Below are 17,049 nucleotides of genomic sequence, written 5' to 3' on the forward strand. Positions count from 1 at the left end.
TCGCAGCGACTGTGCCAACAGTGCCGGAGATTAGCTGCTCACCGACAGACGGACACACGGACGGATGGACGGACAGGGTGCAAAAAAATGGTCTCGGCCATGCCTTTTGGCCTGGCGGAGACAACAAGTAAGTCAGTCCAGTATCGCCCACGGAAATCCAACCTATATTCGCAGACAGTCTCTCCCATATGCATAACAATTAAAGTACGGTATTATAATCTCAGGAGAGGGGGGAGGAAATAAACCATCTTAAATGTGTATGTTACTTCTAACATTATTGTTTTGTTTAGACATATTCACCAAAACACATCAAGGCTATTACAGTAAGACACTTATCAATGATGGTTTATTTGTCATGAACACACATCGAGAGAGCCTCTGAGAGTCAAGTCAAGTCGATCTACAGGCTCAACGTGTCCCACGTGATATGTGTTGACCTTGTAGATCTGCTATAGTTGAACATATATGTATCTTTTTATTTATTTAAAAAATGTCAAATTTCTGTAAATGTTTGCCTATACCCATAGGACGCAAAGTTGACAGTATAGTTAAATGAAAGAATCTGAGTACTTCTTCCACACTGAGTTTCACAAATAATGGCAGTGGTCACATTGGTGCCGGACTGCCAGGTTGATGTCATATTGTTATTGTACCGTGCAGAATTGTCCTGGCACCCGAGGAGCACCTCCTAACAGCTGTTACTCCAGGACAGACCCTCACACACCGCTCTGTGTGTCAGCATCTACTGTTTACACACATAGCACTGTCATAAATCTGATGGGGTCACTGCAGGTCAGTACCACTCACGTAGTCTAGGCCTATGAGGTTTTAAAAAGAAACTAATCAAAAGTTAGTTAATTTTGTATTTGTATGCTCAGAGTTAAATTAACGACTTATTCCCAATACAGTATAAGGATTAAGTAATTACTTTCTCACAGAACAACGTTCCTCTGAGGTATTCTGGAATGTTGAGAAGAAAAGGAAAAATGCATATTTGTATCCTGTGTGTTGAGCATGATGTCATTCCTGTTGGGATGGCTGTGCAATTTGTGTTGTGACTACGCATACAAGCCTACGTAGGCTATGTATATCGTTGTACAATAGCAGAAATAGCTTATCTACGGTTGTGAGCTTGTACATCGGCTATTTTCACTATTTCTGAAGAAAAAGAAAGAAAGCATTTGAACCTTTGAATTTTTGTCCCTGCCCAAAGCAGGAACATGGGTTACTGTGGTTAACATGCTGGGTTTTGCTGTGTCCACAATGCCCTCCATGTATCCACTTCACTGGATGGAGCTGAGCAGACCCACAGCCACACACTGATAACAAGGTTATCAAAGTGAATTGAGTGGGACAGATCATTTTTGGATTTCATTCTCTCTCTCTCTCTCTCTCTCTCTCTCTCTCTCTCTCTCTCTCTCTCTCTCTCTCTCTCTCTCTCTCTCTCTCTCTCTCCCTCCCTCCCTCTCTCCCTCCCTCTCTCTCTCTCTCCCTCTCTCTCCCCTCTCTCTCTCTCTCTCTCTCTTTCTCTCTTTATCTCTCTACCCCCCTCCCTCTCCCTCTCTCTCGCTCTCTCTCTCTCTCTCTCTCTCTCTCTCTCTCTCTCTCTCTCTCTCTCTCTCTCTCTCTCTCTCTCTCTCTCTCTCTCTCTCTCTCTCTCCTGTTATAAGCCTGTAGGCTATAACTGCATGTGTCATGCGTTTGTATCTTAAAGTCTAGACTCGTTTATATCACAGTACTGAAAGAGTGTTAATCTCTGCGGATATTAAAAGAGGGGGAAAAAACAACAACAAACAGCTGATATCAGATCCCCATCAAAAATAGCAGATCGACAAGCTCACAACATGTTACTTTGCATTGTGAGCTTGTCGAGAGTGCTGCTCTCTCAGAATGTCAATGGGTGGGTCTTGTGCGGTGACGTTTTCCACTCATAAATAGGCTCCTCGAAGCGCATCGTGGCCCCACTCCTTGAGGATAGCGCCACTGCTCAGACCATCATCCACGTTTCTGCAGGAATCTGACATCTGTTTTGTTTTAGTTGGCTACTTTAGGCAAAAAAAAGAAAAACACACACGACAGCTAAAGATAAATACATAATGATGTCAATTCAGTCGACCATGATCCTTCTAAAGATGGAATTTGGAGCGAGTTAGTTTTGACAAAATGTCTGAAGATGCATGCGGGTGTAAGACGGTGTCATTTGAAACCGCAGAGGATAAAATAAGGGCAGATTTTGGCAGTTGAAGAAGTTTGTAAAACCTTGTTGGAGATTCGAGCGGTGCCAACGGATCAGCACCTTGGACAGCGAATCACTGCTTCACCAGAGAACATCACGGGTACGTAAGGCTACAGTAACAAGACTATTAGGCCACTGTTTCTCAAACACTGGGTCGGGACCCATTTGTGGGTCGCGGACACATTTTCATGGGTCACAAGTAATATCCATAATTATTTTGTTTTTGATTATTGTTATTTAAAACATTACATTTGTTCCTGAATCAAAAACAAATTAAATGATTTTTCTAATAAATAAAGGGGGGGGGGGGGAATCAAATAAATTCCATAAATTAAAAAACAAATGTTTAAGAAGTAGTGAAAATAGCCGATCAACAAGCTCACAACGCATCCTAGTGACATGAGCTTGTAGATCTGCTATTTTCATCATAGCTTTGGGACCCGGGTAGACATCAAATTTCTCTTTTGGATCTCGAGCTAAAATGTTTGGGAACCAGTGGTCATGATTCTGTCCTTCCAGGACACAATTGATGGATGAAAGAAAGACAGGAAGAAAGAAATATCTTTTTATATGGGGCAATGTATCTAATATTGTAATATTGGTTTCATGAAGAGAATCGGCTTGATTATGACACAAGTTTTATGTATAGCCTAATTTAACTGATATCTCAGGCAAAACACTATATTTGCCTAATTCCTCTAAACACGTCTGATAATTATTCCTTTTGATCGTTTCACATCACATGACAGAAGCAAGAGCAATTCAATTTAGTGTAGCATATGATATGGGACATAATCGGCTCTAATAATTAGGTTATACAGCAGATATATCAACATTTGATATAGGCTGTAGGCCTACTAAAGGCTAGATCAGTCAGTGGTTCCCAAACTTTTTAGCTCGAGACCCAAAAGAGAAATATGACGTTTGCCCGCGGTACCCAAACTAGTGAAAATAGCAGATCTACAAGCTCACACTGGGTTGCTATGCAACGCATTGTGGGCTTGTAGGTTGACTATTCTCACTACTTCTTAAATATTCGTAGATTTTTTTTTTTGCATTTATTTATGAAATTATTTTGAAAACCTGGAATGTTTTTAATTCATGAAAACTTTAGATTTTTGGGGGGACATTTTTTTAATTTATTTATAAACAGGCTAATTAAAAACTAAATCTAGGAAATAAGAAAAATAAAAGGGATATTTATACTCGTGACCCATAAGAATGTGTCCGCGACCCACAAATGGGTCCCGAGTCCCGACCCCAGTAGCCTATCGTGTTTGGGAAACAATGGGCTATATGACGCAGTCAACCACACTGAAAACTTCTTTGTGTGTGTGTGTTTTTTTAAAATGTGCACGACGTTAAACGCCCGGTTGTAAATTCAAATCAATTTCAATTCAATGTTATATTGGCAAATCACAACAAGTTGTCTCAAAACACTTCGCATAGCCCCAACATCCCCCCGTGAGTAAACAGACGTGTCCAGCCCCAGGCTGCAGCTCAGGGACTGGCCATCATCACAAATGTTTGTTTCCCCAACAGTATAAGGGATGCGGGCTGCGCGTCATTGCTGTGTTTTTGGAGTGTGGTTCAATTCACTGTCGACGTCAAACCACTGTTTGTACAACACAGTTGGCCTCAGAACAGCATGTCATGAGCTAACTGACTGTTATAAGGTCACGCAAGACGTGCTTTACATCAATGGTTCATCTCAAACTTTCAAAACATTTCAAGGTCTCCCCTTAACTCTGACAGACCTATAAGGGTCCATTTAGTTCCCAAAGGAACCCTGAGAGTCCATGGGTTCCACTTTGAGAACCACTGCTTAGTTTACATTATAGTGTATGTTTGTTTTACAAAGTTACTGCAGGTGGTTAATTGAAATTCACCCTTTTCTTTTAACTATGGGCTACATTGACTGGCAAGGGCAGTGCTTGAACACCTGCTTAACCAACACTGTCTTGCTCCAAAGTGTACCTTCCCATTAAGAGAAATGGCAGGTTGGCCATATGCCAATGGAAATTCTCTCCCCCACACTTAGTACAGTAAATATGTACACCTCCATGTGCTTCTGTGGGTGCAATAATTGTGCACAGTAGAGTAAAAAACAACACCTCACCACACATGTATTAATTAAATGTGTAAATGTCAGAATTATTGCCACACACTGTATAGACTACTGTATGATACATTGCAATCATATCATTGCAATACAATAAACTATGCAAACAAAGATTTAAAATGTGTTTAGATTTTTTTATATATATTTATATATATATATATATATATATATATATATATATATATATATATATATATATATATATATATATATATATATATATATATATATATATATATATATATATATATAAATAAGTACATTTTTATATAGCCAGCACCAAATCATAACAAAAGTTATCTCATGAAACTTTCCATAATAGCCTACTCTACAGCAGATCAAGACCATAATTACTTTAAGTGTGCCGTGTAATCATTGCAAATGAAAGTCTGTGCCTCTTTCCTTAGGGCTCAGTGATTTTTATTAATCTCATCTAAAACGACCCCTTGACTTGACCTCCAAGATGAATTACTCAAGCTGGATGTCGGCGGCGACTGATGTGAACGCGTCAGCGGCCACACTGAGACCTTACTCTACAGGCTACTCCACCATCGCCAACGGCTCACATCACAATGTCTCCGAGGAGGCCATGCCCTTCAATGGCAGCGGCACAGTGGTCACGGCTGTAATCTACATCACCGTCTTCTTGGTGGGTCTTCTGGGGAACACGCTGGTTATCTACGTTGTGGTGCGCTACGCCAAGATGAAAACGGTGACAAACATGTACATTCTGAACTTAGCCCTGGCTGATGAACTCTACATCCTAGGGATTCCCTTCCTGGGCACCCAGAGTGTGCTTTCCTACTGGCCGTTCGGGGAGTTCCTGTGCAAGGTGTACATGACTGCCGACAGTATGAGTCAGTTCACCTCCACCTTCTGCCTCACGGTCATGACCATCGACCGCTACCTGGCCGTGGTGCACCCCATGCGCAGCTCCAGGTGGCGGAGGCCGCAGGTCGCCATGGTGATAAACAGCATGGTGTGGGTGGTGTCCTTCCTGGTGGTGTTGCCGGTCACCATCTACTCGGATGTGCAGGAACGGTTCAACTCCTGCAACATCAGTTGGCCCGAACCACAGGAGACGTGGTCCACCGCCTTCATCCTCTACACGGCCATCCTCGGGTTCTTTGGTCCCCTGCTCATCATCTGCCTGTGCTATCTGCTCATTGTCATTAAGGTAAGTGGGTGGGATTCAGTTTGTCAAGTCCCCCTCCCCTGTGCCCCCTCTTCTGACCGCTGACATTAACTTTGTGCATTATGAATGATTATTAGGTGCATTGAGACATACCCTTTAAGACCGGGAGAAGCATCTGTGTCATTTTTTTATTTGAGCTAAAAAGCATTATTTTACACCTTGGCTATTAAAAAATAGCAGATATACAAGCTCATAGCGCGGCACCGAGTGCTGCGCTACGAGCTTGTAGATCTGCTATTTTCGAAAAATCTTGAAAATCTGTGCAAATTAATATATTTATATTCTTTTAAAGCAAACATCCCTGGAACAAGACATTTTGAGATGGGGGTCCACAGCCAAATACATATCATTTTGGGGATCCTTGACATGAAAAAGTTTGAGAACCACTGATATAGAAACATAGTTTTTTTCAAAGAACTGTTAAGATTTTGTAGAATCGGCTTCAGGTCTTAATGGGTTACGTGCAGATTCAATTGTCTGTACTTGTACTATGTCTGAACTTTGTTCTGTCTTGTCACTGTCTCAAACAAACATAATCACAAAACTACTGCGTTTCAGGTGAGGACGGCGAGTGCGCGTGTAGGCCATACGAAGCGACGCAAGTCAGAGCGCAAGGTGACACGCATGGTGGTGATCATCGTGTTGGTGTTCATCCTCTGCTGGCTGCCGTTCTTCGTCACGCAAATCGTCAACCTGGTCTACATCATCCCCGAGACCAATGTCATGGCTGCCGTCTACTTCATCCTCGTTATACTTACCTACGTCAACTCCTGTGCCAACCCGGTCCTCTACGGTTTCCTCTCCGACAACTTCAGGCAGAGTTTCCGGAAGGTGCTTTGTGTCCGCTCGGTCAACGGTGTCGGCACCACGGAGCAGATCACATCGCGCTCTTCGGCGCTTCAAGGGGATCAGAAGGCCGACCCACGCCGCGGTCAACTCTTTTCACCCAGGAGCCATGGGCAGAATGGACACGTGCAGACTGGCCAGGTACAGTAGCAGTGGTGGGAAAAGTACTCAAATGTTTTACTTAAGTAAAAGTATCAATACTGCAATGTAGAAGTACTCTGTTACAAGTATAAGTCAGGTATTGGTATCAAAATGTACTTAAAGTACCAAAAGTAAAAGTACTAAAATGTATAAAATAGGGCTAAAGTGGTTAATGTATATTTTATAACGTAATAATTTATATCTGCAAAGTAATAGTAACTAAAGTTTTCAAATAATTGTAGTTGAGTAAAAGTACAATATTTGGCTCTGAGATGTAGTGGAGTAGAAGTAAAAGTATAGACAATTGGAAATAGTCCAGTAAAGTAAAAGTACCTCAAAATTGTTCTTAAGTACTTGAATAAATGTACTTAGTTACTTTACACCACTGTACAGTAGCAATAAGAAAGCAGCGTGATGGGGTGCGTATTGCTGCATAACCACGATGTCTCCGGTTCGATCTCAGCAGGGGACCTGTGTTGTGTGTCCTTCCCTATATCTGCCCTTAGTTTCTTGTCCCTCTACTATATATGGTCTCAAAATAATGCAAACAATTATGTGAAAAAAGAAAACATTGTTTCTTAAAGATTTGTTTTATGCTGACATGAAACACACGTCACCGAATCAAACCGACCGTGCATTTTATGTGCTCAATTCATTATCCGGTCAGCTATCAGCATGGCCCAAGAAATAATTGTATATATTTATTTAAAAATACTTTACAGAGAGAGAGAGATTTCTGCCCACTTGATATTGTCGATATAAATGTGTGGCGTTTCAAATCGACGAATTGAAAAATCTATCGTAGTTAACTGTATCTGAGTCTGCTTGTTCACCGCATACACTCCCTTCTTTCTTTTTAGTTTACGTTTTGGGGGGGGGGGGGGGCATACAGCACCATCATACTACGGAGTATGAATTAGGCTTTAGCTGTAACCTTGCGACCGCAGCAGTGTACAGTACATGTACACTGCTGTGTATATGACCGTGAATAAATGCTCCTACTCTTATGTTTGTTATGACTGTGACAGAGCTCCGCAGCTGAAACCATGCTGTATTTGTTGCAGGGCATGGTTCCAGCAAGTCTGTTTCATTTCAAACTGACTTCTAGGAATTGCATAACAGATCGCTGTAATGACCAGATATAGCTATCACTGGTGACGCTCGTTAGGTAACGCGTAGACTGCCATAGCGTGGCTCATATCTGGCATAGATGGGCGGGTTTAACATCTCCGGAGAGAGAATGCGTTCACCGATCTGTCCGTCAGCCCCCGCTCCGTCAACACAACATTTGGAGCGACTCCCACTGCACTCTGGTTGGTTAGGGAAATGAAACACTTCCTATGCCCGAAACACCGACTCGCTGGTCCAGGCTTTTATTTTTTAGCAAAACAAAAAAATAAAAGCCTGGAGATTGAGGCTAGGTAACGAGCCTGCATAGATTGTCAGGTCGCGATGCAATGCATTTTGAGCTTGTATATCGGCTATCTTTGATATGCGACACCGTCGCGGCAGAGCATACATTAACCATAATCTGAACATTCTTTCATTTGATCTAGATATAGAAAATATAAGATAAATAAAATACAGTATTTTCTAGTTGTTGTTTTCTTTTTTTCCTTGTTTAAAAAAAAAAAAGTCCTGTGTCTCAGTCTGTGTGTGTGTGTGTGTGTGTGTGTGTGTGTGTGTGTGTGTGTGTGTGTGTGTGTGTGTGTGTGTGTGTGTGTGTGTGTGTGTGTGTGTGTGTTTGTGAGAGAGAGAGAGACGACGTGTGTACAGTACGTGTGCGTGTTCTCTGAACCACACTCTGATTCCATGGGGTTGGAGTTAATGCAGCCAGAACTCAGAACACTCCTAGTCTGATGTTAATGTCACTGTGCTTGTTTGTGTGTCTCCTCAAAGTCTGCCTGACGCCCGCTAGCCATAACAAAGAGCAGAGACACGACCCCGGGTTCATTAAACATCAACACAAACATTTCACAGGAATTACTCATTTATTTATCTAAAACCCCGGAAGAGCAAACCCTCACTTTCAATGGTGCAGAGCTAGACATACAATAAATGCAAACACAATTACGGCACTAAAGGAAAAATATAAATAAATAAGTGTGTGAATTGACCATGCAAAGAAAAATAGATTAATAAAACATGAGAGCATTAAAAATGGCAATTAAGCCATGGAACTTATTATGTTTTTGAAGCATAATTCCAAGCATGTCGGGCAAAGTAACAGAAAGCAGATCATCCTAACTCTGTGTGGATTTTTTGAACCTGTATGCAGGGTGACGCATGATTGTGAGCGGATACAATGGCTACCAACATACCAACAAAGCCAGGCTGAGAGAGGGGAGTTTGTTTTGATAAAATAAGACAGGCAGTTCAGCCAGGTCAAGCTTTTGCTTACTGAGCACTTATGTCTTGTTGTTTGTGACTTATGCCTCTATCCATAACCTTGTCTCGACAGAGCATCCAGACGGGACCTTGTGGGAATATCAAGGTGGAGCTCTTGCCTGCAGAAACAGTACTGATTGACAAGTCAACGCTATGAGTGGTGTCTCCGAGCAGGACCCGGATTTGACACATCTGCGGCTGGAACCCTGAAGATTTTTGATTCCCTTTCCCCGCTGTATTCAATCATTGCTACTTCTGTCTGACTGAAAGATATTGATGCAAGACAGGAGCAGGGTAACAGACAAAAACAATACGGTACTGAATTATGCATTTTGTTTTGTGTTGCTCCTTGTTTTTGCCTGAGTCAGATTGATGTATCAACACAAAGAATGTTTTTTGTTTAAAATATGGGTGTTGGGGCGCCGATGGTCAAGTGGTTAGGGACGTACCACATGTACTGTAGGCTCCAATGCGAGTTGCGGGTTCGATTTCCGAGGCCGACGACCTTTGCTGCGTGTCACTCCCCCTCTATCTCCCCGTTTCCTGTCACTCTCAACTGTACTATTCAATAAAGGCAGAAAAGCCCCAAAAATATCTTTAAAATCGAATTTGATAAACGGCAGTGTAGGTTGCTGTGAGGCAGGACAAAATAGGGGAAATTGTGTACTTTTGTTGTCAATCATGTCTGCACTCCCACAACTATTGCACTCTCCTCTCCCCGTTGTTCCAAACACCAGAGGAAATGGAAAGCACTTTTACATTTTGGGGGGTATAGATTTCACCTCTAAGACAACCTTACATAGTGTTGGACAATTGCATACATAAATGAAGCTCCAAAAACAGTCTCCACAGCGTTTCCACCTGAAATGTTTCATCCATTGCCAGCTGCAAGCTGAAGTTAAACCTGTAAGCATGCTGCCTTGTAACTAGTATGAGATGTATTTGTGTTAAGCGTGAGTTATACTTGGTAGCTAGCATGTCAGTGTCTACAAGTTCACAACACGTCACGCTGCGATGCGTTGTGAGCTTGTAGGTCAGCTATTTTCGGTGTGTGACACCAGCGGGCAACTATAAGTATAAATCAGGCATTATAAATACAGTGTATGTGAAAACAATTTGCTTGCAATGTACTACTGAAAATTGTTCAACTGAATGCTCACACTGTATTGACAATTACAGTACAACCCCCGCATGTTGATGTGTGCCTTTTTATTCAATGGTGAATGATTTGGTTTATTGTAACTAGATCCAATGAGCTTTGTGCTTTGTGTCAGTTCAGTGATATGATGCTTTGCTAGCAAAGAAATGGATCAATATTAGGGCACATTTACGTTTCAGACTGAGCCACAAAACAGTAGAAGGGACATGTGTTTAAGATTACTGTAACCTACCTACAGTAACAAAGAACAATTTAGACATGCAGTTTGTGTGTGTGTGTGTGTGTGTGTGTGTGTGTGTGTGTGTGTGTGTGTGTGTGTGTGTGTGTGTGTGTGTGTGTGTGTATATATATATGTATATATATATATATATATATATATATATATATATATATATATATGCTACATAAATGTTTTGCTGAGGTAATGCTGAAGCTATGCGTTTATCCATACCAGAGTTGTACTGAGTGACGTGTACATAACATCAGCCTACACTTGTTATTATCATGAAAACAACCTGACCAGTGGGTTTGAACTGAAAACCCTGAAACCTAATTGGTTTCACCATTTGAATCCACTTCAGTTGTTTGTTGTATCTATAAATATTATGAATGGTACACTCTAGAGTGTTCATTTCAGAGTGTAACAGAGGTGTAAGTTGTGAAAGGAAATAAAACAAGAAGACAGGGTTGATTCATTCAGAAGAACTTGTTATAAACTGTACACACGGGATGAACATATATGTAATTCTGTGGTTGTGCGCTAAACAGCACACTCCATTCAGCCCGGTGTTATTCTATATATTACTGTATATTACATCAGCGATTCCCAACCTTTGGGCCGGGGTTGCAAGTATCCCAAATCATTGAAAAAGATTGTAATGATAATACTAATGTAAAAATAATAATGTGAAACAAAAATGTCAGGTATCGTATTTCTTTAAAACCTTGAAAATGTTGTTTTCATTCCGATATATAGGAACTTAGTATACTACGTTAGTTCCATTGATCCAAGCCGGAAAACACAATCGATTGATTGATCATTAATATAAACATGCTCTGAAAATGCATGTGGCCCACCCAGAGGGTCGCGAACGCCTTCAAGGTTTTCAAGTGCACGGGCACTGATCGAGAAAAGGTTGGGAACCTCTGCACTACATCATCAAAATGAAATTGTAAGGTTTGTGTTAAATGTCTAGTTCTGAAATAAGCCGGTGATCTCAACATTGTGAAAAATCAACAGCATATCACATTCAGCGGTGCAGCTTAATAAATATATGTAAAACTAGAGCGATCTGGCTCATATTTGAATTCATTTTCATAATGCCTCTGTCTAGATACGTTTTTTCCCCTCATGTACTATTCTTGTTAACCTTTGCTTTTTATTAAATTCCTGCACCTTCCTCTCTCGGACATGTGAAAATCTGACATAATGCTTCTTAGCCACTTAAGTCCTTTATAGTTTGTTGTAGCTATTTTTGAAATGTTAAAAAAAAGGCTATTATTTTTGCCTCAGTGATGTCCAGTGCTAATACATGCGACTAGGTGAAGGGAATCGATGTCATGTCATGTGAGAGTGTTGTTGTGGGTGCAAACAAAGGCGCTTGCATGGGTTTGGCTCCTCTTTGTGGCTCAGGCACTTGAAAAAATCATATCTGGAAGTCATAGATGTCTTACTTTTTCATAAGATGGTTGTTGTTGCGGGTCCCTGCAGTGTTATGCATAGTTTTGAGCTAGGACCGGGAAAAAAACACTTCTTTATTTATCGCTGTCCCCAAATATCCGTATAGTGTGTCTCAAAGGATAATGACACCACTTAAAACTACCCTCTACACTTAGTAAACTAATACTTGATGACCAGGGTTCGGCTCCGAACTTGGTCCTCAGTTTTTTTTTTCTTCCACTCTGCACCAAATCTCTCCGGCCAATGCTCCTCCCAGAATAGGGATGCTAGGTTTCAAGTGGTTAATGCATTTCGTATTGAGAGTTGCTGGTCTCCTCACAACAGAATAATAGGAGTTCCCCTTTAAAAAAAAACTCCACCCACCCCACCCCACCGCATCTCAGTCCTCGTGCCTTTCTTCTCCTCCACTGCCCTTATTCCCAGCGTTTGTTTACTGACAACCCTTTCTTCTGGCAGCCTCTGCCAGGTGTCAAGGTAGAAACACGGGCTGCCCTTTCCTCAGAGACGGACCCTCACATCCACTCACCTGCAGGTGTTTGTGGTCAATCATGCATCTTCCATTAAAGCCCAATGTCAGACAGAAGGGCAGAAATGAAACCCTTGTCTCATCAAAGAGAATGTGAGGCTGACGGTGCACTGAAACTATCTGAAACTATGTCTAAGGTCAGGGTAAGGTACCTGGAAGGGCGGTTAGTAACTCAGACTGTATGACCTTACCTGACTCACTTGCTTGCTTGTTTTCAGTGGTGTAAAGTAACTAAGTACATTTACTGAGGTACAATTTTGAGGTACTTTTACTTTACTGAAGTATTTCCAATTTCCAATACTTTTACTACTCCACTACATCTCAAAGGCAACTATTGTACATTTATTCAATTAAATTTTGAATTACGGACTTTTACTTGTAATGGAGTATTTCTACATTGCTGTATTGATACTTTTACTTCAGTACCAAATTTCTGTACTTTTTCCACCACTGCGTGCTTGCATTGTAGAAATTCAGGGACCACAACAGTTTTAATTGCTTGTCAGTTGGTGCAAAAGGTACTTTTACTTCACTGAAGTATTTCCAATTTCCAATACTTTTACTTCTACTCCACTACATCTCAAAGGCAACTATTGTACTTTTATTCAAGTAAATTTTGAATTACGGACTTTTACTTGTAATGGAGTATTTCTACATTGCTGTATTGATACTTTTACTTCAGTACCAAATTTCTGTACTTTTTCCACCACTGCATGCTTGCATTGTAGAAATTCAGGGACCACAACAGTTTTAATTGCTTGTCAGTTGGTGCAAAACAGTCGATGCAAAAAACACTTTCCGTGTACATCATTATAGCAACAGTTTTCACATGTGGGGCAGGCGTAGTAGAACTGCAACGCCTCTGTCAAAGAAATTCAGTATTTGGGTATACTCAGAAAACAGAAAGATACAATTAGGCAAAGATCAAAGTATGAGATTTGTACTCGAGTAGCAGCCTTATAATGCAATGTAATGGAACATCCTGTCTGGCCCAAAGCATGTCCTGTGGAGTTATATACCGCTCCAGACAACATCCTCACGTCAATATTTTCTTAAATGGTCACACAATCTGCACAACCTATGTTTAACTTATTTTAGCATTCCATCTGTATTGACAACAACACATGGCAGTAACTTTAGGTGCCTATAGTTACAGGTCAAAGTTACAGGTCATTTCATGAATTCAGTTTCTAAAATAACTGCACACTAACTGCCATCTCACTGTATTCTTTCTCGTTTGTTTGCTTCTAATAGGCAATGGTCAAAATAGTGTGCACTGTAAAGTTAAATTAACACTCAGGATTTCATGTGTACATGATATTGCAGCAAGGACCTGCACCACACTCTTCTGCTATTAGCATTCATTTTCTTCATGGCTTCAGGACTTGATACGTGTGCTTGTCTTATAGACATAAAATAATAAATGAAAGCTCCATTCAATAGGCATGCGGATTTATGCTGTCAATCCAGGTGTTATTTTACAAAAACAAAGGCTACAGACAAAACAGACTACATTATGGCCTGAACGTGTGTGGTGCAGTGATTTATTACTCTCAAGGATTAGTTTGGCTTTCCAAAGCCGCCATAATTTTATTCCAAAGCTATATTTTTATTTTTAATAAGTCTCGACTTGGGCCCATAGGGAGCGAGTATGAGAAATCCGAAAATTATAGGGCCAATCAGCGAATGCGTTTCAACTGCTGTCCGTAAAACAGTGAAAAGCATCAAAATAATTTTCTGATTTCTCATACTCGCTCCCTATGGGCCTAAGTCCAGACTGATACCGGGGAGGAAAGTGAGAGTGAATCCACGTTATCAGTCTGGCCAATGCCAGGCTATAGCTGTGGTGCTGTTGTGTAGCTAAAGGAATGCCAGAAAACTGAGGAAAGAACATCCACAAAAGTTGATTATTGCAAACCTTTTTAACTATTGCAAGGGGGCACTTGCTTACATGTATACTAAGTTCAGTCAGACAACTCTTAGATTGGATTAGAATATATATTTATTAGCAATATATATTTAGCAAGCTTGAGCATGGTATAGAAACAAGAGTAAGCATAGTTTGGCGTCAGGCCTCTGAATCCATTCATTCCCTGTAAGGATAACATTTTAATGAATGTTACATGCCAATTAGCATTTACAGGGAATGAATTAAACCCCCAAGGGGATCTAGAAACAGAGCCTACAGGTGGATGCCGGGGAGGCGGTGGGATGAGACTATTCATGGTCAGCAGCATACGTAGCAAGCAAGGGCAGCAGATCCGGCAGGATCTCGGCAGCAGCAGCAGCAGCAGCGTCGCACGTCAGAGCAGCAGAAGAGCGCAACCAGACTGAACAGGTAGGCAGAGCATTACTTATAACTCACCGACCAGGAGAAGAGTGCATGTGACTTAGTCACCTGATCGGTTAGCCCAATCCCTTGAGTTGCCTGGCCTGAACTAGCTCCGTAAACTGCGCCTCATTTCAGTCAGACAACTCTTAGATTGGATTAGAATATATATTTATTAGCAATATATATTTAGCAAGCTTGAGCATGGTATAGAAACAAGAGTAAGCATAGTTTGGCGTCAGGCCTCTGAATCCATTCATTCCCTGTAAGGATAACATTTTAATGAATGTTACATGCCAATTAGCATTTACAGGGAATGAATTAAACCCCCAAAACAGCAAGAACCCCCAAAACGGCTTGAGAGCACAGGGCCTGACGCCGGACCAACCATCTGTGAGAATGGTGGAGCTCCATGACTTGTTTCTTACTAACATGATAGTGTTCCTCACATTTAATTTTTTAAGTTTAACTTGCAAATGCAGCATGCGCCATGTGTTCAACAAGCCTGATGAATCCAGGTACCTGCTGATCCCTGAATTCAGGAGTCCTAGACGATATCCTAATATGGTGTCCACAGCTGTGCCGCACCAAATCGGATTTGAAGAGGACATTCTATATTTATTTCTTTTTCAAAGAAATCTGCTATATATATACACACATATATATATAAATGAGTCATCCTAGATGAATGATAACTATTGTTTATCATCCATAATAAATAAAGTGTACTGACTATGTGTGTAAAGACGTGCTATCTTTACTTAAAATCTGAATCAGTACCCAACGATAACTGGAGCAGCAATTACTAATAGACTGAGCTTGATATGATTAGCCTGACTGCATAGCCATAGAAAAACCCAACATTTTTTAACACTGCCATAGAAAACCCAACATTTTTTAACGCTGCCATAGAAAACCCAAATCTTTTTTAACGCTGCCATAGAAACCCAACAATTTTTTAACGCTGCCATAGAAACCCAACATTTTTTAATGCTGCCATAGAAACCCAACATTTTTTAACGCTGCCATAGAAAGCCCAACATTTTTTAGCGCTACCAAGGAAAGCCCAACATTTTTTAGCACTATAGAATAAACCAATTTTTTTTAGCACCATGACATCACCACTAAACTAAATCCCCAGCAATCCACCCGAGTTGTAATTAAAGCGTCAATAATGCTCAAGCAGCATTTGTTGAATTAGCGATAGAACAGCGAGAGCACTCATACTCATGAGCTTTTTGCCTGCAGAATGTCATCCTTATTAACCAATATCTACGTAAGCTCCTGAGGACCATCGCCCTATAGATTTAGAGAAGCAGAAGACAAGCAGCGCTGCAGGTGTAGCTACACCAATACGGAGGATGGAGAAAGCCCGCAGCTTGGGTAGATCTCTCGCAGCTTTGCAGTGAACCAGTTCAAGTTTAGGCCTACAGATGGAGAGACAAACACAATGTTATTGCAATTCTGGATTAGCCCGGCCATCCTATGACCAATTTAACCCATTTTGGGTTCATGTTGCCATTTACCGTATAGCAACATGCATTTTATATATATTTTTTAATAACTATTTGAAGTTTCCAGAACTTAGTTAGGATTTAGAAGGCGATTTTATAAATCGGCCTTGGTCTAAATGGGTTAAGCGCCATGTGGCAGCATGTTAGCAATTAGCATCATAGCAGTTGATGCAGAAAGAATATGGTATACAAGCTTAAATTATAGCTTGCAGAGCTTGACGCAGATTATTAGACATGTGAATAATATTAACTAACGCCGATATCCCTCTCCATCCATAGCCTAATAGATTTAGCACGAAATGCCATCTGTTGCAAGTCTGAATCGGCCCAACAGAGCCAGACGCCAGAGGGTTGGCAGAATTGATTTAGCAGAGTTTTAGCAGCGAGGCTAGGCAGCTCAGTAGATGATGCAGCATAGGTGCCGAGAAGACATTGAGAAGCCCACATCTCAAGCAGCTCTCTCACGCTGCCTTAAGAGCCTTGTGCTGGCCCGCACAGTAGATGATGCAGCATAGTGCTGAGAACACTGAGAAGCCCACATCTCGAGCAGCTCTCTCACGCTGCCTTGAGAGCTCACAGAGCTGCCAAGCGTAGGTAGTTCAACCTGGAATCTAGAACCAGAAGCAGAATTATTCTTGCAATTACCATGGTAAGCCACCCTGGACGAGATGACGCCGTTATAGACCGCTGGGACAGGAATTTACTTCCTGAAGCCACTCACACATCCACAGTGAAAAGTGCGTGCTTCACTGTGGATGTGTGGGGACGCATGCTGCACGCCAATGCGCGAGTGTGGCCTCAATCCTGACACAGTCAGTTGCACACAGCAAGCTGCTGGTTGCGCTGCAACACTCGTCACCAGTGATGAACACACCGTGATGTGGTGCCAAATATGCCGTGAGCATCCCAATC

The 17,049-nt window shown here is 41.4% G+C and overlaps 1 protein-coding gene across 1 annotated transcript; it reads left to right on the plus strand.

Annotated features, from left to right (window-relative positions):
* The first annotated feature begins 1,969 nt into the window (after positions 1–1,969).
* LOC308098455 (somatostatin receptor type 5-like) lies at positions 1,970–11,374 on the plus strand. The gene is made up of 4 exons (XM_080446811.1): positions 1,970–2,336; positions 4,766–5,535; positions 6,112–6,540; positions 9,002–11,374. Exons 2-4 carry the CDS (start codon positions 4,822–4,824, stop codon positions 9,083–9,085), a joined length of 1,227 nt encoding a protein of 408 aa, XP_080302937.1. The 5' UTR covers positions 1,970–2,336; positions 4,766–4,821; the 3' UTR covers positions 9,086–11,374.
* The last annotated feature ends 5,675 nt before the right edge of the window (positions 11,375–17,049 follow it).

This window comes from Gymnoscopelus braueri (genome assembly GCF_963280865.1).
Source record: "Gymnoscopelus braueri genome assembly, chromosome: 13".
NCBI lineage: Eukaryota > Metazoa > Chordata > Actinopteri > Myctophiformes > Myctophidae > Gymnoscopelus > Gymnoscopelus braueri.

Bases quoted from the DNA above. Each gene is read 5' to 3' on its own strand.
- LOC308098455 (XM_080446811.1), top strand. From the start codon at position 4,822: ATGAATTACTCAAGCTGGATGTCGGCGGCGACTGATGTGAACGCGTCA. The intron at 5,536-6,111 runs GTAAGTGGGTGG...ACTGCGTTTCAG, and splicing joins ATCTGCTCATTGTCATTAAG to GTGAGGACGGCGAGTGCGCG. The intron at 6,541-9,001 runs GTACAGTAGCAG...TTGTCTCGACAG, and splicing joins GACACGTGCAGACTGGCCAG to AGCATCCAGACGGGACCTTG.